Here is a 19,810-nt window from a genome sequence, read left to right on the forward strand (position 1 = left end):
GAAAAGCGAAAAGTAGAAAGAAAAACAAAGTTCAAAAGTCGAGGATTTATCATTGCGTGTGAAGAAAAACAAAAGTACCAAACAACACACTGATGATGATGCTAACGAAAAAATGACTAAAAGTACCTAATGACACACTATACTGTGCTAACCAAAAACGGAAACTTATCTTCTTCACACAAGGAGGAATACACCGTAACAAGTTGAAAATATGAATTACACAAGGCAATCAACCCAACACCCTCTATTATACATGAAAGATCAACACATTTTGAACACGACGATATCTATCTCACAAATCACGTATAAGGACCTCATGTCCTCTTAAAAAAACACGGATATAAAAAAATAATACAACTACGCTAGACCCAAAAAAGAAAAAGAAAACCTATTTGAGTCCGACGTGCAGAGGACATGTTTCAAAAACCCTGGGGATAGCTCTCTCAAGTATAGAAAGTTGGGAACCTTTCTCTTGTCATCTTCTGAAAGCTTTTGCTCATTCTACCAGGAGAGTTCAAAGCCTCTAAGAGAATTCTCCATACGGCATTCATCATGTCATGCTATGTACAAATGGCTGGAGATTCCAGTTTCTGTTAGCATGGTCCTGGAAGAAGCATAAAAAACACAATCCGGTAGGCATAAATCTAAATCCAAGCAAGAGAACCTCGGTCATTTGCAACTTGAGGGCGGCCCCTTGTCGGCGTGGGTGGTCTATTGGCATTGAGCTCCTGAAGACAGAGGATAAATCTCAGCACATACATGAACACACATTTGACACAAGATCGAACTATCAAAATATAATTAGTTCGGAGTAGTTAACAACAAAAATAAAAATAAAAATAAAAGACTGATTAAATTTGTAATACAGATCTCTCAGGACGTTTGTTTATGAGTTTCCTCTTTCTTTTTTTTTTTTAATTTGGTGACCAATTTCCGTCGGTGAACGGTGCTTTTTAAAACAAAGAATGGAACGGCCTGTGATAGAGAGTGATGCCCAACCAGAAATCGGGCTTTTGAAGGTTTTTTGCAATTTCAAAAGTTAGTTATTTTTTTTAATTTTTAATTTTTTTTTTCCAATTTAGACCAAACCTCAAGGATAGTTTTTGTAATTCATCATATTAAACATGAAACATTGGAAATTGACTTTAAGACCTGCATCCATGTGTCGTCTATATGGCGTTCAGGAGAGGTTTCTGGAGAGGAGATTGCAGGCGGCAGGGGATGAATTAATTTTGGTACAACTACCAAATCTCTACCCAAAACCAAGATAGCTCCAGCGTTATTTGCAGTACCTGCAGAAATATAAAAATAAGAACCTCAGAAACAACCAGCAACAACTGAACTCTGGACGTAGTACCAGCGATTTTGTACAATAAATTAGACATACCACAGTAATTTGTGGCTGAAAATAGAGTAATTAGATGTCCCTGAGCAAATCTTTCAAATCCATCCATCACACACTCGTGTGCTCGCACAATCAATTGAAGATCGTTATTGTTACAGAATTCCATAACTCGATCGGGCTGCAAAACAAAGAAACTTTGATGAACTATTGATCACTTAAATGGGAGGTAAATAGTCTTATTAGAAAAATCGGATGAACAATGAAGCCATGATATCTATACTAAATAAAAGAAAATAAGTATATAAATAAGAAACATTGAAGCAGAAAAGATATCATATTTGTAAACTAGTTACCGAACAAGTTTCAAAAGGCGGAAAAGATAAGACTAGTAGATAGAGATTATTATATTTGGCTTAAGACGCCTTAAATCAATATCTAGAACTCGTCTTGAACGAGTAAATATACAGTGAACATATGACTTCCATCAATTTATTCAGGAAAAAATATAAATTTCCTAAACATAACTTTGCGTATATGGGAGTATGAAGCAACACACGGAGATCATGCTTCCATAAACAACAGCCTTCAAAGGGAATTTGAGACTAGGTTTTCTTGGAAAACTTTGCATGGGCTTACAGTGTACTGTGCTCAGAACTCTAGGATTGTATATCTGATGAAAATGTTAGAACCAGTTTTAACTCCTCAATGGAAATATTCTATGATAACAATTGCTTAAAATATAGCCTTATGTCATCCTTCATGAAACTTAATCAATTTACATCCTCTCTAAGCAGACTATGCAAAAACTTACTAAATTATATTTGAACTCGACAACCTTTATCTCGACAGTTGTACAATTGAATACAAAGAGAAAGAGACGATCTTACGGACGCGCGCTCGCGCACACACACACACACATACACACATATATGTGCGCATATATATATACACGTGTATACTTGTCTGTGTATTCAGAGAAGAGAGTTCCAACGAGGAAGCCACTACCAGGCTATCCACAGACAAGAAACAGAAGCAGAAGCATTAAAGTACATGATATAAATTAAAGAAAATTTAACAGAGAAAAGAAATACCCACCCCAAAGGTTACCAACCCAGGACCTCTTGCATTTGGACGCAGTCCTTCTACACTGTCATTTTCGGTGGGATCTGACCTACAAGGAAACATCCAATCAAGAGTTTAAATTACATAACCACGAAGAAGAATAAGCAAAGAGAAAAAGACATGCACTAACCACAACAAGTCCATAAGAACAATAGATCCTGCTTCCATTGCAATTGGACGCTGAATATTCTCGATCTGTTCTACATGGTTTATTGATCTCCCAATACCACCGTGCATACAAATAATTTTTTTCTCGATCAAAGCAGCCAGCGGAAGCCAGTTGAACAATCTATTTATCCGATGCCATGTCCATATTCCATCTCTCTCCCCCTATTAAGGTAACTATCATAAGATCTATGGGATCATCCGAAATAACAAAGTACAAAGTGATAAGAAGTTTGGTAATTTACCATGCGCTCAATGCACTCAATTCTAAACCCAAAAAGTGCATTGATATCTGCAGCTTCATGATTACCCCGAATCAAATGTACTTGATGGGGATGCTCAACCTACAAATTAGTGAATTTGCAAACACATTTTAGTTTATATTAGATAACAAGAATGAGAGAAGAATGAAGCAGTAGAGAGATGATATACCTTCAATGCTAGGAGAAGAGTTATGGTTTCCAAGCTATGTTGGCCTCGATCAACATAATCTCCCAAAAATAGATAATCAATATACCTGATAGACATTTATACAATCAGCGTGAGATACAACCATGCATCGATGTCAAGATTACAATTCAAACGTAGTCTATGAGCAATCATTTTAACTATGTGCAAACCACTACTGGATTAGTACAAAAATTGACACGTCAGTAATCACCACTCTGATGGCAAGCGTAGAATATATTGATTTAACATAAGCTTTAACATAGCCACTATTAATTCCATAACAAGAAAGTGTTTCAATATGAAGATGAGCGTCACTGTCCAAATCACTTATGGTGCTGCTAGAGCAACGAGATAATGAAATTATCTCTCTCGTAGAATAAGATCAGTCATGATATTAAAGCAACCTAGTAAGATAAGATGTTGATACGTACGCTATATCCCCAGCAGTGGACGGTGATCCATACTCATCAAAAAGTCGCATAAGATCCCCAAATTGCCCGTGCAAATCACCAAATATTTTAATTGGAGCCTTTAGCTGCAGAACACTAGGTTCACTAGCAAATATTCTCTCAGCACTATCACAAAGATCTGCAATCTCATTGCAATCCAAGAAAAATTGTCTGCGAACTGGAGGCTTCCAACCACGAGGCTTCAAAAGATGAGTAATCACCTGGAAGACAGAGCAGCCAAGAGCTTCAACTTTAACAAACCTTTTTGAATCACAGAAATACATATATGTACTGAGAAGGCAACAGTCACGATTTCTGATTATTAAAATACAAAAACTTTTGACCTTATTGTCGAATTTATTCCTCAAACAAAATCTAAGAGAATACCATGACAATGGCGTAACTCTCTCTTCAACTTTTTGAACAAAAAATATTAGGGAACGAGTTTTTCCTTTATCCAGTCCTAAGCACTTAATTGATCAAAAGCACAGTCCAGAACTATCCCATCAAGAATTAGGTGCAGAATAAAGGAAAAGTGAGAAATAGTAGGGGATTGGCAATTAGATTTGAACCTTACGCAATTATATTCCTCTACATTTGACCACCAAATGTCATAGAACATTAGAGTTTATGAAAGAATACCTTTTTTGGTACACTGCTAATAGACATTTGACGATCTAAAAGTTTCCTAGCTGCAGTTGCACTCTCTGGAGTTCCGTAACTGACACGCCTGCCTTCATTTTCAAACTGATCAATGGAAAGCTGTCTGACCATACCACCTAAAGCGCCACCAGTCTCTGCAGCTACAACCACCTACAAAATTATTCGTAGAGGATGATGAAACCGATTAAATACTCAACTATTACCAAGATTTTAAATTTCATTACGATTATACTGACCGCACGGTGGTGAAGCCTAACTCCAGCTGGAATGGAATTATTTGAAGAATCAGGTTTGATCAAGGTAGATATTTGTTTTCCACTAGGGGTAGCCTCCGCGCCACGATCTCTATCGGGCAGCTCAACTTCTCCATTGACTTGTCGAGCTTTAGCAGCTGCCAATGCGGCAGTAATAGCCTCAGCTTCTGCTGCTGATGCCTTAACTAGATATTCAACACCTTCGCTCAAGCTTCTGTACAGGAATATTATAATAGGCTCAGAAACTTGAAACAAGAAAGACAGCGAAACTACATGATTATAAACGATGAGAAAAGGCAAACCAATTTACCGGGAACCTTGGAAAGTTGCGTTTTCTGTGTTTATATCTGTATAAATATCACCATTTACAGGGGGAGCAACAGCATTTCCTACCACAACAGCACCATCAGCAGCAGCATCAGGCACAGTTGCCCCATTTCTGTCATCAGTAAACCCGTATCTACCTTGTAACCTCCCTTGATGTACATCAGAAGCAGCTGCGGCAGCAGCTGCATGGGAAGCTGCACTAGTTGTCTCAGCAGCAGCTAAATCTTCAGCAACAAGCAAGTCATCCAGCAGTACGCCTAATGCAACAAAATGACAATATTCCTACTGTTAGTGAGCCACACCCCGTAAAGTATTCACATAACGTCTTCAAAAAACGGCTAATAAGAAACATACAATACAAAACCGCTCAGCTTTATGTAACAGAAAACCTCAACAAAATCGTGAAACGTACAGTTTCCACTTTCCATGTCACAATTGAATATAAGGTTCAGATCTAGGTATGGAAATGCTACGAAAACAAGCTTTGGCGATAAAAACAACACAAGTCGTAAAAGGTACCAAATTATGAAACGCTACTGCTTTCATGTAGATCCAGTATTATATATATATTATTTATGAAGCAGTATCATGTCTCACCACCACGTAAACCACCATAGATGAAAATCAAGTCCCCGACAGCGGATGCAGCATGCCTACAGCGTCTTGTCAATTCAACTGCTGCATCGCCTCCAGCAGCATCAGCACTGTACCTCCCAGTCCTCGGGCTCGTAACAACAGACTTTGTGTCACACCAAACTCCAGCTGCAGTATCCAATACTGCAGAAAACAACATGAAATGTTTATTTAAAACATCAAGTACATGCAGTATTCTGTTAAAAGAACTAAACTTTCTGGTTAGATGCAAGAAAGTCTTGATAGCCAACTGGATGAATAAAAAGTACCAGCCACACTTGAGGAGTCCTCTACCATACGCCCGCCGCCAAGAGCTCCTCCGGATACATGAAGACGTGCATTAACAAAAACCTGTGGAGAAATAAATCATAAATTTTCAACTAAGAGAAAAACGAAAATGAACTTTATTAAATGTGACTAAATACATTAGAACATAAGATCGATAAAGCTTGGAAACAGAAAATTTCAATAAGAACTAACAGCTGCATGCTGATATCTTGAAGATGGTGAGACACCAGGAGCAATGGCCCATTCCCATCGACCATCTCTGTGCTTGGCGAGCCCGTATGCACTAGCCAGTGGCTGCATTAATCGGTCATTTAAACAGAAGTCAAAGGATAGTAGAAAGCGTAAATGGATCAATACTAAAAATGTAAAAACAATTATTACATTCTAAACAACTCTTGAAAACTTTTCAAACATATCAAGAGTTGACAGAAAACATTTCCAGATATTTATGCATGGAACTTGGAAGAGCACAAAACTTGAAATTACCATATAATAGACCCTTGGACCTATCCATGTTAAGTTTAAAAACATGTAAACATTTAATATAGTCACCTTCAACTCAGTAATTCCACTTAATGTTCGATACATATGAAAACAATTTGCAATGCAAATACATTGTAATATTACTCCCATGTGTTAACCGACATGACAGTTTGGTGCAGTTTAAAAAAACAAGCCATTGCACTGATTCATCAAAGAAACAAGAATCTGATATAAACACAATATTTTGAGAGAAAAAAGCAAAGAATCCCATTAAAAAAAAATAAAAAAATGAATCCGATACATCATTCCCATATGACACAAGATTTTGGAAACCATACTAACCACACTATTTGCATCCCTCCCACCACAAAGCAGAAGAAGACCATCAGAACGTGCACTTGCAGTCGCATACCTGAGCAAGTGGAGATGCAAGATAAAATGTCAATATAAGTTTTAGTTTTGGGCATGATTGAATTCCGCAAATGTCCCATAAAACAGGATGCAACTTATCAGTATAAAGCTTGCATATCGACCATTAGAAAATAAAAGTAATGAATTTCAAACTACTAAAAGAGTACAATTTTCTAGTTTAGTGAGCTGATATAATCCTCGAAGACACGAAATTAGGTTCGCATGACCTAATATTTCATGAACCCAATGAAAAATTATCCAATCTGAATGCATAGAGGTTCTTGGTCCATAATCCATTCAAGCCAGAAAAGACACAAGCAATGACTCCAAGAATAATTTGCTACATCCAATGAATTCCTCTAACTCAATTTCAAACCGTCATGCTTGAAAGATCACAAAACAGACATGAATTGTTCTCACACTTAATTAAATTCTTATGTAAATCCAATGTAACCAAAAACTTAGTTATGCGATCTGTAATAGAAAATGAAGTTTTCTTGAATATCCTGGTTATTCCGTACATCTTATTTCATACTAACTAGGCAAAAAAATCCCATACATATTACATAAGAGCAAAGTGTACCAGCTAAATCCGCAGATCTAGCTGGTTACAGACCCTATGAAGATTCAGTGCATACAATTTCATTATGGTGTAAGAACTGTTACAGATGAAACCACAAAGAAACTAATTTAACGGATCTATAAGCAATAGCTTGACAAAAGTAAATGCTGCCTCAAGATAAAGAAAAACTACTAGGCCAATTACTTTTATTTGAATAAGGGTTGAACAAAGGCAATAAAGGAAAAAAAAAAATGCGACATTATTCATCACAATGACAAGGTGTTCGAGACAATTAATGCAAGAATACGGACACTTCAACTTGGAACAAGAATACTTTAGTCAAACGGAAAGGACCATAATGCTGCAACTAAGAGTGGAAGTGTTACATTAAAATTGAAATACATTTAACCTATGAAGGCCAAATGTACTCCTGGAACCTTTATGGCAATATTATTCAACTTCTACAGTTAATATAATGGTGAAATATGATCTACAACAAGAGAAAAATAAGTAGCGCCTATTCTGAAGCGATTGATTACATATCTGATCGAACAAACTGACACACAAATTAATTAAAATAAACAATTTGTGCACATAAGACAAAATAAAGTTGCTGGGCAAGAACTGAGCTAAAAAAATCATGAATAGCTGTATGTATATTTAATTTCCTTAAACTTGACAAAAATAGAAAGCATAAACTCAATTACCAATTACAAAGAAATGTATGCCAAAAAATATCTGTTTCCTTGTATGGAAAATAAAGAGTAACCATTGATTAAACATAATGACTTCATTCAAATGTTAACAAGTAGAAAGCAGGCTAATTTAGTGAAAGCATAAATTTTAAAGCCAGAATGTAATAACATAATGAGAGAAAAAATGAATAAAGATAAGGGGCCCAGGAAGTTGCTGACTCACATGCAAGGGGGTGGACCTTCACCCTCTGGTTCCAGTTTCCGCCATTCATATGGCTTTGCAGCAGTGTCCAGTGCCCATACATCAGCTAAAGGTCGTTTTCCTAATAAGCATGCACCAAATTATTTCTGATGGAAATTACAAACTACAAGATGGGGAAACAAATTAACAGAAAGCAAACCATCATTTCCGCCAATTGCCATGAGATATCTTTGTCCAACTAAAGCCATGACATGGCCATAGCGTGGCCCTGGCCCAGGACCTTGTACCACAACCCTAAGTAGAAGGAAATTTCAGTCCATTGAATATGGAAGTGGGATGTAAATAAATTTGATAATCAAGAGCAATACTTTCTCATGTAGATAAATATATATATGTATGTGTGTGTGTGCAATTCTGTAGCTGAAACCAACCTGTGCCATCTTGGCCGCTGTTGAGTAAGATCCAGAACATGAAGATCTTCTGCAGACAAACCGGCTGGACCAATCCCACCCTGTAATGGACAAGAATGTTATTCATCATACATCCTCACGCAAGAAAAACAAATGAGGCAACTTTCCAAATCCATGTCAACAAACCTGAATAACGACCATGGTACCTACGGTAGTCGCCACGTGAGCTGCCCTAGGTGTTGGTGGTTCTCCAATTGGAGTAATTCTATAAAATTGAAACCATATTGTGAAAAGTTCAAACCAACAGAACAGCAATCACGCAACTAAAAAAATGCACAAATAGAGAGTATATAATTGGCATGATAAATAACCAATGTAAGCTTACCGAGACCATTTATTTGTCAAAACATCATAGCAGTGCACATCGGCTGTAGCCCCTGCCAAACCTGCAATGGGATACATGCTTAAATGTCAAAAACTTCTCTGAATCGAAGAATGCACATGAGAAATTAATTTCAAGGTTTTTGTCATTTCAAAAGGCCTTGGCAGCAATATGAAGTACTGAACAGCTTTGCTACTTCTTCTTTTTTCTTTTCTTTTCAAGAAACGTTAAAAGGGAAGTTAAATTGATTGAAAGACAATTCTTCAATAAAATTATATCTTAATCCCGCAAACTCAAAATCCAACATAGAAACATGGATATAGACCAGTTAAGTGTCACTCAACCCACAAAACCTACAAACCTCAAACAGATTAGCATGCACTCATTTAACATAAATGCCACATCTAATATCTGAGATAATCCAGTAAATACGATACAGTGTCCATCTCTAGCTTTTCATAATATAAACAGCCTGAATAAACAAATCAACTCTGATTTCCTACTCCCCTGAATAATTCTTTCACCAGTAATCTTCAGAAAGAAAAGCAAAAGTAAAACAAGCCAAATGCTACAAATATCAAAACCTGGACCATTCATTTTTCCAACCATAAAGTAGCACATATGGTACTCAAATCAACTCAAGGCATCGACATCTTTAACAATTGGGGGAAAATATCATATTTGGTCATATACTGAACTGAAAAATAATCAGGCGCACTCTCAATACCAAAAACACAAAAATACCAAATCGAACATATCAGAAGTTAGTAGAACATACGAATTCCTGCACTTCCGGCCGATGAAGGAGTTCCCGATGCACCAGAATTCCCTTCAAGTGCAGTCGCTCCTCCGAAAAGAATTAATCTAGGGCCAATATACCCAGGACTTCCCTCCTCCCCAACAGCAGGCACAGCCGTCAGGGTGTGGCCACACCGCGGACCAGGACCATCCTCCTTCTTATCCATCAGAGCGTTCACCACAGTGTACATCGGCGCACACCGTGGACCCGCCACCGCCGCCCCTGGACCACCAACACCGCCACTATTACTACTATTGTCGATAATATTATTGTTACTCTGCTGCTCCTGCTGCTGATGCTGCTGAGGCAACAAGGATTCGGATTCGGTTGGGTGGTCGGCACCATTAGCAGTGGTCGGCTGCTCCGACGGATCGTGATCAGGCTCTGCCGCCATAGCCGAATCGACGTCCATTTCTAGCCCTAAAATTTGAGAAGCTTTGCAATAAGATCGGAGCTTGAATTTTCAACGAATCGCATTTTCAATCTTCATTCTGCCCAAAAAAAAGCCCTAGCTCCGATCTTTCAAAATACAATTTCCCCCAATACAGAAGAAGTTCCTTTTCGTTTCCCTTCTCTCTCTCTCTCTCTCTCTATCTTTTTGAAGCGGTGACACGAGGAATCAAAACCAGACGACCAATCCAAACACGCACTTTTTTCTCTAAAAACCCAATTGTTACTCTCTCTCTCTCTCTCTTCTTTCTCTCTCTAAAAATACTTTATATATATATAAATATCAATATCGATTACCTGTAATCTCTCTGAAAAAGAATCGAGAAAAGGAGAGATTTTTCGCTTTCACCATTTTCATTGTTTTTTTTCTCAATTTTAATTCGGTTTTAATGATTGCGTGTAGTGCGTGTTTGTGTGTGTAAATAAAACTGTGTACGGCTGTGAAGGCCCGGAACATGTCACACTACGACGGCGGAATAACGAATTCGGTCAATATTCCAAATTGGGTACAACTATTACAGAACAATGTACAACACCTAAAAGGTTGTACCTTTATACATCTCTCTTTTTTGTTGTACATTTGAGTACTTGAAAAATATGTTGATTTATGCATAAATCTTAAAGATTTTATTTTTTTATAATGAAAATTATTAAGATTTTATAATGCTTATTTAATAACTTTATAAAAGTTGATTTGGATTAACTTTTGTTACCTAATTAGATTAATCTGGGTGGTTAAATTTGTATTACACTCAGATGAATTGTGTACCAATGGTAACGATCAACTCAGTATATTCCACTCACAGTATAGCAAAATAAACTCGAGTTTGAGATGCTTTCATAAATTATTTTTTATCAAACATTTATTTGTTATCTTGTGCAAAGATTCATTGTTTGTACAAACAATGAATAACTTACCTTAAAATATATACTTTCTCTTTATTAGAATATTACTACAATACTATATAGTAAGGGAAAATCTTTTATTCATCTTTTTTCTTCTTTTAGTAGGAAAGCAACCTATAAATAAATAAATGATATAAGAAATAAAAAGTCACATTTGTTAGTTTCATTTCCTAGAACTGTGTTTGTGTGTGTGTGTGTATATAGCGGGGGTGGTATACGCGCCGATAGAGGAGCGTGAGAGAACGGATCTTGAGTCTTGACCCAGCCTGACCATTACATATGGGGTTGGAGCTGGCTATGTCTACAATCTAGATATTCTATTATTATTATTATTCAATTAATTATTAATAGCACTAAAATATGACCTTTTTTTTTTTCTTTTTCTTTTTTTTTTTTTTTTAATAAGAGACTAAAATATGACTTGACTTGGTCCACTTTCGTTGGCTTGGGTTGATGCTTTAAATTTTTAGTCGGGGATATAAACTCTAGGGAGCAAAATTATAACTTAAAAAAAAATTAATTATAAATCATCATCACTCTTAAAGTATTCCAACTTTTATAAATTATTATCATCACTTTTAAGTGAAATTTTGGTCATATTTTCAGCGGATATCCATCGATATTTATTTTGGCGGATAACTTTTTGATTTATGTTCGATTTTTGGATTATAGCCACCGTTATAATATGCTCGTTTCTCGGCCAACACATAAATTGCAATGTACAATCGACGCTTCAACGTTTCGTAAGCCTTCTCTCACTCAATGAATCACAGTGAACAAACAGAAGAAGATAGAAAAGCAAGTTCCAATAATGCGATATTATTATTTTTATAAAAGCAAAAACCAAACAATTTCGAAAAAAACCCGTCAAAGATGAACACCCCGATCAAATATCATACAAAACCATATCTGAAAATGTCGCATGGATTATAATTTTTTAGTAACCGCCCTCAAAATCGAAAAACTACAACTTCAGGGATTACAACTTATCCATTACACAAACTCGTACCAAACAAGGGAGTAAGCGAAAAAAACACTACCATCCAACTGTTCCGTCATGAATTCCACAATTAAGATGCACAATAACGTGATCTATGCGTATATCGAGAAACTTTATAAATAAATAAATAACAGATAAAATAAGAACATATAATAGCGAAACCACATTGCTACAGCAAATAGTAAGCTACGAAAAAAAGGTGAGTGTACCTTCAGAGAAGTGCCCATCTTCGATTAATCTTTCAACGGGGCAGCATTAACCGGCTTTTGGAAGACCCTGACTATCGGCATTCCATCACCTCCATTATTTTTCACCCTCCACGTACGGTCTTTCTTTCTCTGAGGCTTCTTATGCTGCTTATGAGGTGCAATGGATGCCTTCTTCCTCACAGCAGCAGCAGCTTTGGTTGTAGCTAATCCATTGTCAATGTCGAACGAACTCAAATCATTCAGCACATTCTCCAGACCTGGTCCATCTTCTTTCTCTTCATCTTCTTCATCTTCTTCATCATCATCATCATCATCCTCATCATCATAATCACCATCATCATCATCAAAATCATCATCATTATTAGAGGAGTATGATCCATGCTTCTCTTCGTCCTCGTCATTCGAAATGCCAGGTGGCATTTGGAAGTGTGGAAGCTTCCCATCAATGTAGTCCTTCAAGATTTGACGGGCGGCCTTCGTTTCATCTGGTAGTCCGCTCGAAGCAACGTATCCTCGAGAAGCACAGTACGACCTCAAAAACTCTACAGCCAGAGGTGCACGGGATTGTTTTTCGTAAGACCTAGGTTTAGGCAACGAGATTCTGTAGACACCCTCGATTGCAGCTCTAGGCACTCGGTTCGCAACCACCTGGACAGCCTCCCGATTCTCTGTCATGCGGTCAATAGGCAGAACCCCAGACGCAATCATCTCGTACCTCGAACTGGTGAAAGATGGGAACACTAATCCAGGACAATCGCAGAGAGTTAGCTTCTCCGATATTATCAGTGTCTGGAAATGTTTTGTCTTGCCAGGAGTTGAAGTTACGCCAGTTTTCTTCCCACCCACCAAAGCATTGATTGTGGAACTCTTTCCCACGTTTGGGTACCCAACGAATCCGACGACAACACTGCCAGCTGGCGAATGTCTGGAAACAGTTCCATCTTCAGAATGTTCGTCAGACGAGCTTGCGTTATTGGATTTTGATTTACTTCTCATTGAAACTATCTCTTCGGCTTCGGACTGCAGGCGAGCAAGTAGCTCGTCCCTGCCATATAGTTTAGTATCACCGTCGCTAGAGTCTTGTTGAGAGCTTTGCATTCCAAAGGGAAGAACGAGCTTTTTACCCTCTAAATCAGCGGTAGCAGACTTTGCTGACCAGAAAACGAATAGAATCCCGTGTTGATTGAAGTATTTAGCCCATTTTTCTCTGCGAGAAATTCACACATAAAATCTTCTATGATTTGAAATCAGAGGAAAATTCACGGAAGAGCAGAAGCACTATTACAATACTAACCTGACGGAAAATGGCAGGAGATCTGCCTTGTTAACAAGAAGCAATGTCCTTTTGTGTTCATCGATTTCTCGTGCATATGCCTATAATTTGATAAATTAATGTTTGTCAGGATATTTTTGACAAAATAGTGGCAAACTAACAAGTTTATTGCATCATATTGATATTACTAGTGCAAAATTTTAAAAGACCATTTTACAAAAAATTTACAATTGATTAATAAATATATTTTTATCAGCTTTCTGAAAACAGTAACATAGTATGATGCACTGCCATGGGCTTATGCATTGATCAGTAGCTCAAAACTTTGCATTTCTTTATATAGAACCATAGAAGTCATATCCACTAAAAATATTAAATACGTAAAAAAAATTAACTGTAGTTTAAAACCTAACTATCACACATTACCTCAAGATCAGGGCATCGGTAAAAGAGTGGATTCCTTGCATCAACAACCATCACAAGCTTCAACAACCAAATAAGGAGAGAGATCAGCATCAAATAAGATATACTGGCATAGTATAAATTTAAAACTTGACCGAGATAATCACAAAATAATATGCTTTTTTTTAAGACCCAATTCCACCATCTTTAAACACAAAACAATACCAACTTCTCAAGAAAATCAACAGGTTGGTTGGAACTATAAGATGAAAAACCTATAACCTAATTAACATATTTATTTTTTGCTCACAGGCATTGTTGGGTGGAAACAGAAAAACGAGTAGATGAAGGTCCCATTTTCATGGTATCCAAGTTACAATTACTTAAAACGTCTGCATGCCTGCAACAATATTTTGATCTTCAAGACAGGTCTCACCTTCCATTCCAGAGAAAATCAGAACCATCTTTGAAATATTATGTAATTAGTACAAATAAACAAAATACTTCACGCTTGTGTTTCTGTATATTCCATAGACACTGCAGCAATCGCTGCCAAAAAATTTCTTTTTAATCTTAATTGCCTATTTATTACCTAGGGACATCAGCCCGTCAAACCTAACATAAGCTTTTTGTCAAGTCATTTCCTATACTGGATGCATTCCAATGAGTCGTGGTACTCTAACCTATATGTTAGTATACGTTGAAAAGCATGAATACATAGTTCAAAAAGAACATGCTAAATGGCCTAATCTTGTGTTAACACTGGAGGGGCATTTTAGAGGGAAATTTTGGACAAAATGAAGAAATGAAAATGCTTTCTCAGCATGCCAACACTAGATAAAAATTTCTGTATAGGTTCAAAAGCGTAAATCCGGAGTTCAAAGGGTTAACCAGATGGCCTAAATGTGGTGTCAACACTGGAGTTTAACTTATTTGAGGAGCATTTCTAGGGGATACTTTGGTCAAAATGAAGAAACTTAATAAGCTATCTCAGCATGCCAAGCATGTAATGAATCAAACTGGATAAAAAGAAATTATGTATAGGTTCAAAAGCATGAATCCAGAGTTCAAAGACTTCACCAGATGGTCTAACATTGTGGTCAACAGTGATTTGGACTTCTTAGAAGAACATTTCTAGATAGAAATTTGGTCAATATGAAGAAACTGATATGCTTTCCCAGCATGCCAAGCATTTAAGTGATGAATCAGATATGATGAAGAGTTGGAGAATCAGTTGTACAAATAATTTTATAATTTTCACACTACGTGCAACACAGCGATCTTACCAGATCACTACGTTCAAGCACCCTCCAAAGCTGTCTCCAGATATCAAGATTTTTCTCAAATGGAGTAAGAACGAGATTCTCATTCTCTTCCAACCTGCAGTGGTCCGAGCAGAAAATAAATTTAGCGAGAAACCAAAGCAAAACGCAATTAATTTCACAGACTCTGAGAAATTATGGATCCACTTATCCACAAACAACTTATAATAATTTCAACAAACACGCAATAAGAGACAAAAGATAACCAGCATGAAAATCCCATTTTAGGAATCATAGCAGATCCAAACCATAATCGGAAGATGCTCAAATACATATAAAGGATAGAAAGAGAACATAAGCACAATTAGTTACTAATGTATTATTGGCAGCACAGAGAATAAATTCATATCATAAATTCTGGTCGTGAAATTGCCTCGTAATTAAGAAAGACTAACATTGCAAGTTTGCGGCGCCACTCTAGAAAAGCTCTTCTTTCATTATCGTCAAGTTCTTCTACAGACATTTTAGCATTCCACGGCGGCCTGGAGAAGAAAGTATTGCATTACCATTTCTGCTTAAGAACAATCAAACAAAGATATAACAGAAACTTGTATTGCCTGCGAGGAATTCGAAGACTACTGGCATGCAAAGCCTCCTCTTTCTTCTGTTCCTTGCTTCTTTCTGCAAGTGTCATCTCATTGTTTCTCGAAGCAGGATCCCTGATACATAAATAAAAGCAACTCTTAGAGCCAATAAAAGACTACAATTACGAAAAAAGACAAGGGAAAAAAAGAAGCAAACAGGTTTTACAGACATAACACTGACCAGTAAAGGGGCAACCACATTATTATAGAATCAAGCTAAAGGTAAAAAAATTGCACACCAGACCAGCATAGATGCCGCGTGAAACAAGTCTCAAAGAAGATAACCAAACAATTAAAACAAATTTAGGGTTTTCCTAAATAAAACATGCACTAGAAATGAGGCTTCAACTGATGTAACTCCGGTATCGACACTCATTTTCCTCACACCCACAACCAGAAAAAAGGAGAGATTGAAATAAAATCGATATTTCGCCAGGTATATCAATCCATATCGGGTCCTTGATAAAAATAAACAACACTGAAACGGAACTGTACGAAAAAACTAAAGAGGAGCAAGTAGGTTTACAAATTGATAGTGAGTTTTCCGGGAGGATTGACGGCGGAGTATAGGCGGTGGGCCTCATCAGCCTGCTCGATAACGGCTTCTATATCGCTAATTTCAGTCACCGATTCCAGAACTTTCTTATGCTGGCTCCTGTAATACCTCCCTTTCTCTTTCGACTGCTGCACCATCTGATTGTGCTGCCTCACCAGAGCACGCCCAAGTTGAGTTTTCTCTCCCTTCGGCATGGTTAACCACCTCTGAATTTAGCCCTTTTTTTCTCACCCTATTTTCAAGCTTTTTAAACTTCTTTTTACCCTAACCAGAGAAAAAAAATTAACGACGGCTAACGAAATTATACAACAGAAACCGGAAACAGAAGCTGGAAACAATATAAATATATAGATATGGTTTGGGTGCCGACGTCTTTGTGGTGCGGCTTCCGGTGGGTGGTGGTGGTGGTGGCGAGGAGAAAGGCTTATACAAAGTTCGCAAAAGCTTGTTGAAAGAAATCGTGCTTATAAATGAAAACGCGAGAGGAGAAAAGCGACTTCTTCACCACTTTTTAATTTGTAGTCGCGTTTGAATATTTGTGTTGAATTTAGAGTATACATCCATTACACGCATTCTCTGAAGCAGCTTGTCACGGCCCGCCAGTTTAGGCCCAATCCTTTGCCAGTTTTTCTTGAGTTGGGAGCTTAACGAAGTCCAAAAACTCAAATAGGGTTAGGCCCAAGTTGGCCCAAATGTACAGAGGAGTAGAGATTCTTGAACGATTCTAGAAAATATTCTAGAACCCTCCCTATTTTGTAGGAATTCTTTGGAGTGTTCTAATGAACAACTCCCAACCGTTAGATCAAATAGATTTCCACCATCCATTAACGAGGTGGCCTAGTATAAATAGGTAGGGTCCTCATTTGTAATCATCCAACAAATCCAACATCCAATCTTCTCAAGTTCTTCTTTCGTTTTTTAAGGGAACAGCTGCCTTAGAAATGACAATAATATCCCGAAATGAAAATAATATCCCCAGTGTTGTTAAGGGAACAAGTCCTTGACAAGCTGCTGGTCCGGAAAGAGGAACCCTAGCTTCGTCATATCTTCGTAAAGGCGAGCGTGAATGGTGTCTCGAACGGTTCTTTCGAGATCAAATGGAGTAGCCTCGGTGTATTTAAATAGTATATTTTTTGGACTACCCTGGAAATATAGAGTTCTATATTTATTAGCATCTTGCACCCTCTATATTGGGAAAATATACATTATGCCCCTTTTAATTTACTTTAAATCCAAGTTTGATCTTTCTAGTTCACGAAATTCAGATTAAGTATCCCTCATAATTTAAAAATTCAACACTTTTGATTTCCATAAATTACAAATTGACCCCCAATTTGGGGGCATTACCGGTTTAAGGACAAAATTTAAAAAATGGTATGTAATATAGGGACCAAAACTGTAATTATCCCAAATTTTTTATATATATTATAATAAATTAAAGTTTTCTTAAATCGAAATCGTAAAATTTGATCTATTTGTTGCTATTGAAGATTTATTTTAGCATTTGATTTGAATCGACTTAGGTATGAATGAAATGAATCGTACGATTTGAATCTTAAATCATTAGATTTTAGGCTTGGTATTGCGAATTTTCGTACAGGCGTGACACGTGATTACAACCAAGGAGGATTCGAAGCATGGTGCGTTGGTGGCAGATATTTCGGATATTGCAAGAGAGATCCACTTTGGGCTCAAATTTGCAATTTGGGTGGAGCAGCTACGAAGATGGAGTACGTACAGGGGTGATTCTGCAAAATATTTCAGCAAGGGAACTGGATTTCCAGAAATTACTAATTGACCCCCACTTGGGGGCATTTCCGGTTTAAGGACCAAAATTAAAAAGGGTATATAATATAGGGACAAATACTGTAATTATCCCAAGTTTATTATAAATAATATAATAAAGTAAATGTAAAATTTGATCGATTTGCTGGTTTTTAAGATTTATTTTAACATTTGAATAGCCTTATGTATTAATGAATTGAATCGTGAATCATAAGATTTTAAGCTCGGTATTGCGAATTTTCCTAAAGGAGTCACACGCAATTACGGCTGTGGATGAGTCGAAGCATGTTGCTTTGTTGGCAGATATTTCGGGTATTGCAAGAGAGATCCACTTTGGGGTCAAATTTGCTATTTTTGTGGAGCGGCTGGGAAAATGGAGTAAGTACAAGGGTGATTCTGCAATTTTCAGAACTATTTCAACCAAGGAGGTGGATTTTCGTAAATTACAAATGGACCCCCACTTGTGGGGAATTACCGGTTGAATGACCAAAATTAAAAATGGTATATAATATAGGGACCAAAGTTGTAATTATCCCAAGTTTATTACAAATAATATAATAAATCAATGTTTTGTTAAATCGCAAATCGTAAAATTTGATCGATTTGTTGATATTTAAGATTGGTTTTAACTTTTGTATCGACTTAGGTATGAATGAATTGAATCGTAAGATTTGTATCGTAAATCATAAGATTTTAAGCTCAGTATTGCGAATTTTCGTAAATGAGTCACATGCGATTACAACTGAGGAAGATTCGAAGCATGCTGCATTCGTGGCAGATGGTGGCATATACTTTGGATATTCGCAATTTGGGTGGAGCGGCTGGGAAGATGGAGTAAGTAAATGGGTGATTCTTTAATTTTCAGAACTATTTTAGGTGGGGAGATAGATTTCCAGAAATTAAAAATTGACCCCCCACTTGGGGTGCATTTCCGCTTGAAGGACCAAAATAAAAATGGTATATAATATAGGGACCAAACTGTAATTATCCCCAGTTTATTTTAAATAATAGGGGAAAGTACAGTTTGCACCCCTGAATTATGGGGTTTGTCACAAACACCCCCTTAAACTACGAAACGTAACAAAATGGCCCCTCCGTTTACAATATGTTAGTTGATGATGACGTGGCATGTTAACTTTCTCAATTATAACTGATTTTTTTATTGTTTGTCGTTTTTACCCCTCAATATGTCGTGTGTGTGTATATATATATATATATATATATATATATATATATATATATATTACTAATTGGTTAATAATATTTTAATTTTAAAAACTATCAGAATACCAAAAAAAAGTATTATGCAATATCATTAAAAAAAAAAAAAAAAAAAAAAGAGGGGAAACATCTGCAAATGCCATACTCTCTAGAACAGGGTCTGCAAACTCTCTCTTCTCACCAGAACCATCATAAAACTTTCTTCAATCCAGTTAATGCTTACATAAATTAAAGAATAAGAACAACACATCAATTCTTCAATCCTACAATTTGGATATGCAATTTTCCCGATGATTTCAGATATTGCAAGAGAGATCTACTTTGTGGTCAAATTTACAATTTCGGTGTAGCGGTTGGGAAGATGGAGTAAGTATAGGGGTAATTATACAATTTTCAGAACTGTTTTAGCCAATGAGGTGGATTTCCAGAAAGTTCAAATTGACCCCCCACTTGGGGGGCATT

General features: G+C 36.9%; 2 protein-coding genes across 3 annotated transcripts; both read right to left on the reverse strand.

Annotated features, from left to right (window-relative positions):
• Positions 1–30: 30 nt before the first annotated feature.
• On the reverse strand, positions 31–10,668 carry LOC105959024 (serine/threonine-protein phosphatase BSL3). 2 transcript variants are annotated; one of them, XM_012983043.2, is made up of 21 exons: positions 9,620–10,668; positions 8,845–8,905; positions 8,646–8,724; positions 8,481–8,560; positions 8,249–8,343; positions 8,071–8,170; positions 6,522–6,591; positions 5,889–5,990; positions 5,678–5,759; positions 5,373–5,552; positions 4,759–5,032; positions 4,431–4,662; positions 4,174–4,344; positions 3,514–3,752; positions 3,065–3,149; positions 2,878–2,976; positions 2,598–2,797; positions 2,441–2,516; positions 1,388–1,523; positions 1,153–1,292; positions 31–728 (listed from the first exon to the last, which is right to left on the reverse strand). In XM_012983043.2, exons 1-21 carry the CDS (start codon positions 10,050–10,052, stop codon positions 645–647), a joined length of 3,018 nt encoding a protein of 1,005 aa, XP_012838497.1. In that variant the 5' UTR covers positions 10,053–10,668; the 3' UTR covers positions 31–644. The 2 variants fall into 2 exon arrangements, with proteins under 2 accessions (XP_012838497.1, XP_088669129.1); XM_088813003.1 differs by having other exon boundaries at positions 4,431–4,659; positions 9,620–10,524.
• Positions 10,669–11,847: 1,179 nt separating this feature from the next.
• On the reverse strand, positions 11,848–16,872 carry LOC105959027 (GTPase LSG1-1). Its single transcript, XM_012983047.2, has 7 exons — positions 16,313–16,872; positions 15,760–15,861; positions 15,598–15,684; positions 15,167–15,260; positions 13,905–13,961; positions 13,500–13,579; positions 11,848–13,412 (listed from the first exon to the last, which is right to left on the reverse strand). The coding sequence occupies exons 1-7, from the start codon at positions 16,534–16,536 to the stop codon at positions 12,230–12,232; spliced, it is 1,827 nt and encodes a 608-aa protein (XP_012838501.2). The 5' UTR covers positions 16,537–16,872; the 3' UTR covers positions 11,848–12,229.
• Positions 16,873–19,810: the final 2,938 nt, after the last annotated feature.

Source organism: Erythranthe guttata, chromosome 14, assembly GCF_056151865.1.
Source record: "Erythranthe guttata isolate IM_541 chromosome 14, IM_541, whole genome shotgun sequence".
In the NCBI taxonomy this organism is placed as follows: domain Eukaryota; kingdom Viridiplantae; phylum Streptophyta; class Magnoliopsida; order Lamiales; family Phrymaceae; genus Erythranthe; species Erythranthe guttata.

Bases quoted from the DNA above. Each gene is read 5' to 3' on its own strand.
- LOC105959027 (XM_012983047.2), bottom strand. From the start codon at position 16,536: ATGCCGAAGGGAGAGAAAACTCAACTTGGGCGTGCTCTGGTGAGGCAG. The intron at 15,862-16,312 runs GTAAACCTACTT...TTTATGTATCAG, and splicing joins GGAAAACTCACTATCAATTT to GGATCCTGCTTCGAGAAACA. The intron at 15,261-15,597 runs GTTAGTCTTTCT...GGACCACTGCAG, and splicing joins TGGCGCCGCAAACTTGCAAT to GTTGGAAGAGAATGAGAATC.
- LOC105959024 (XM_012983043.2), bottom strand. From the start codon at position 10,052: ATGGACGTCGATTCGGCTATGGCGGCAGAGCCTGATCACGATCCGTCG. The intron at 5,033-5,372 runs GTGAGACATGAT...TTGTTGCATTAG, and splicing joins CTATGGTGGTTTACGTGGTG to GCGTACTGCTGGATGACTTG. The intron at 4,663-4,758 runs GTAAATTGGTTT...ATTCCTGTACAG, and splicing joins GCAACTTTCCAAGGTTCCCG to AAGCTTGAGCGAAGGTGTTG.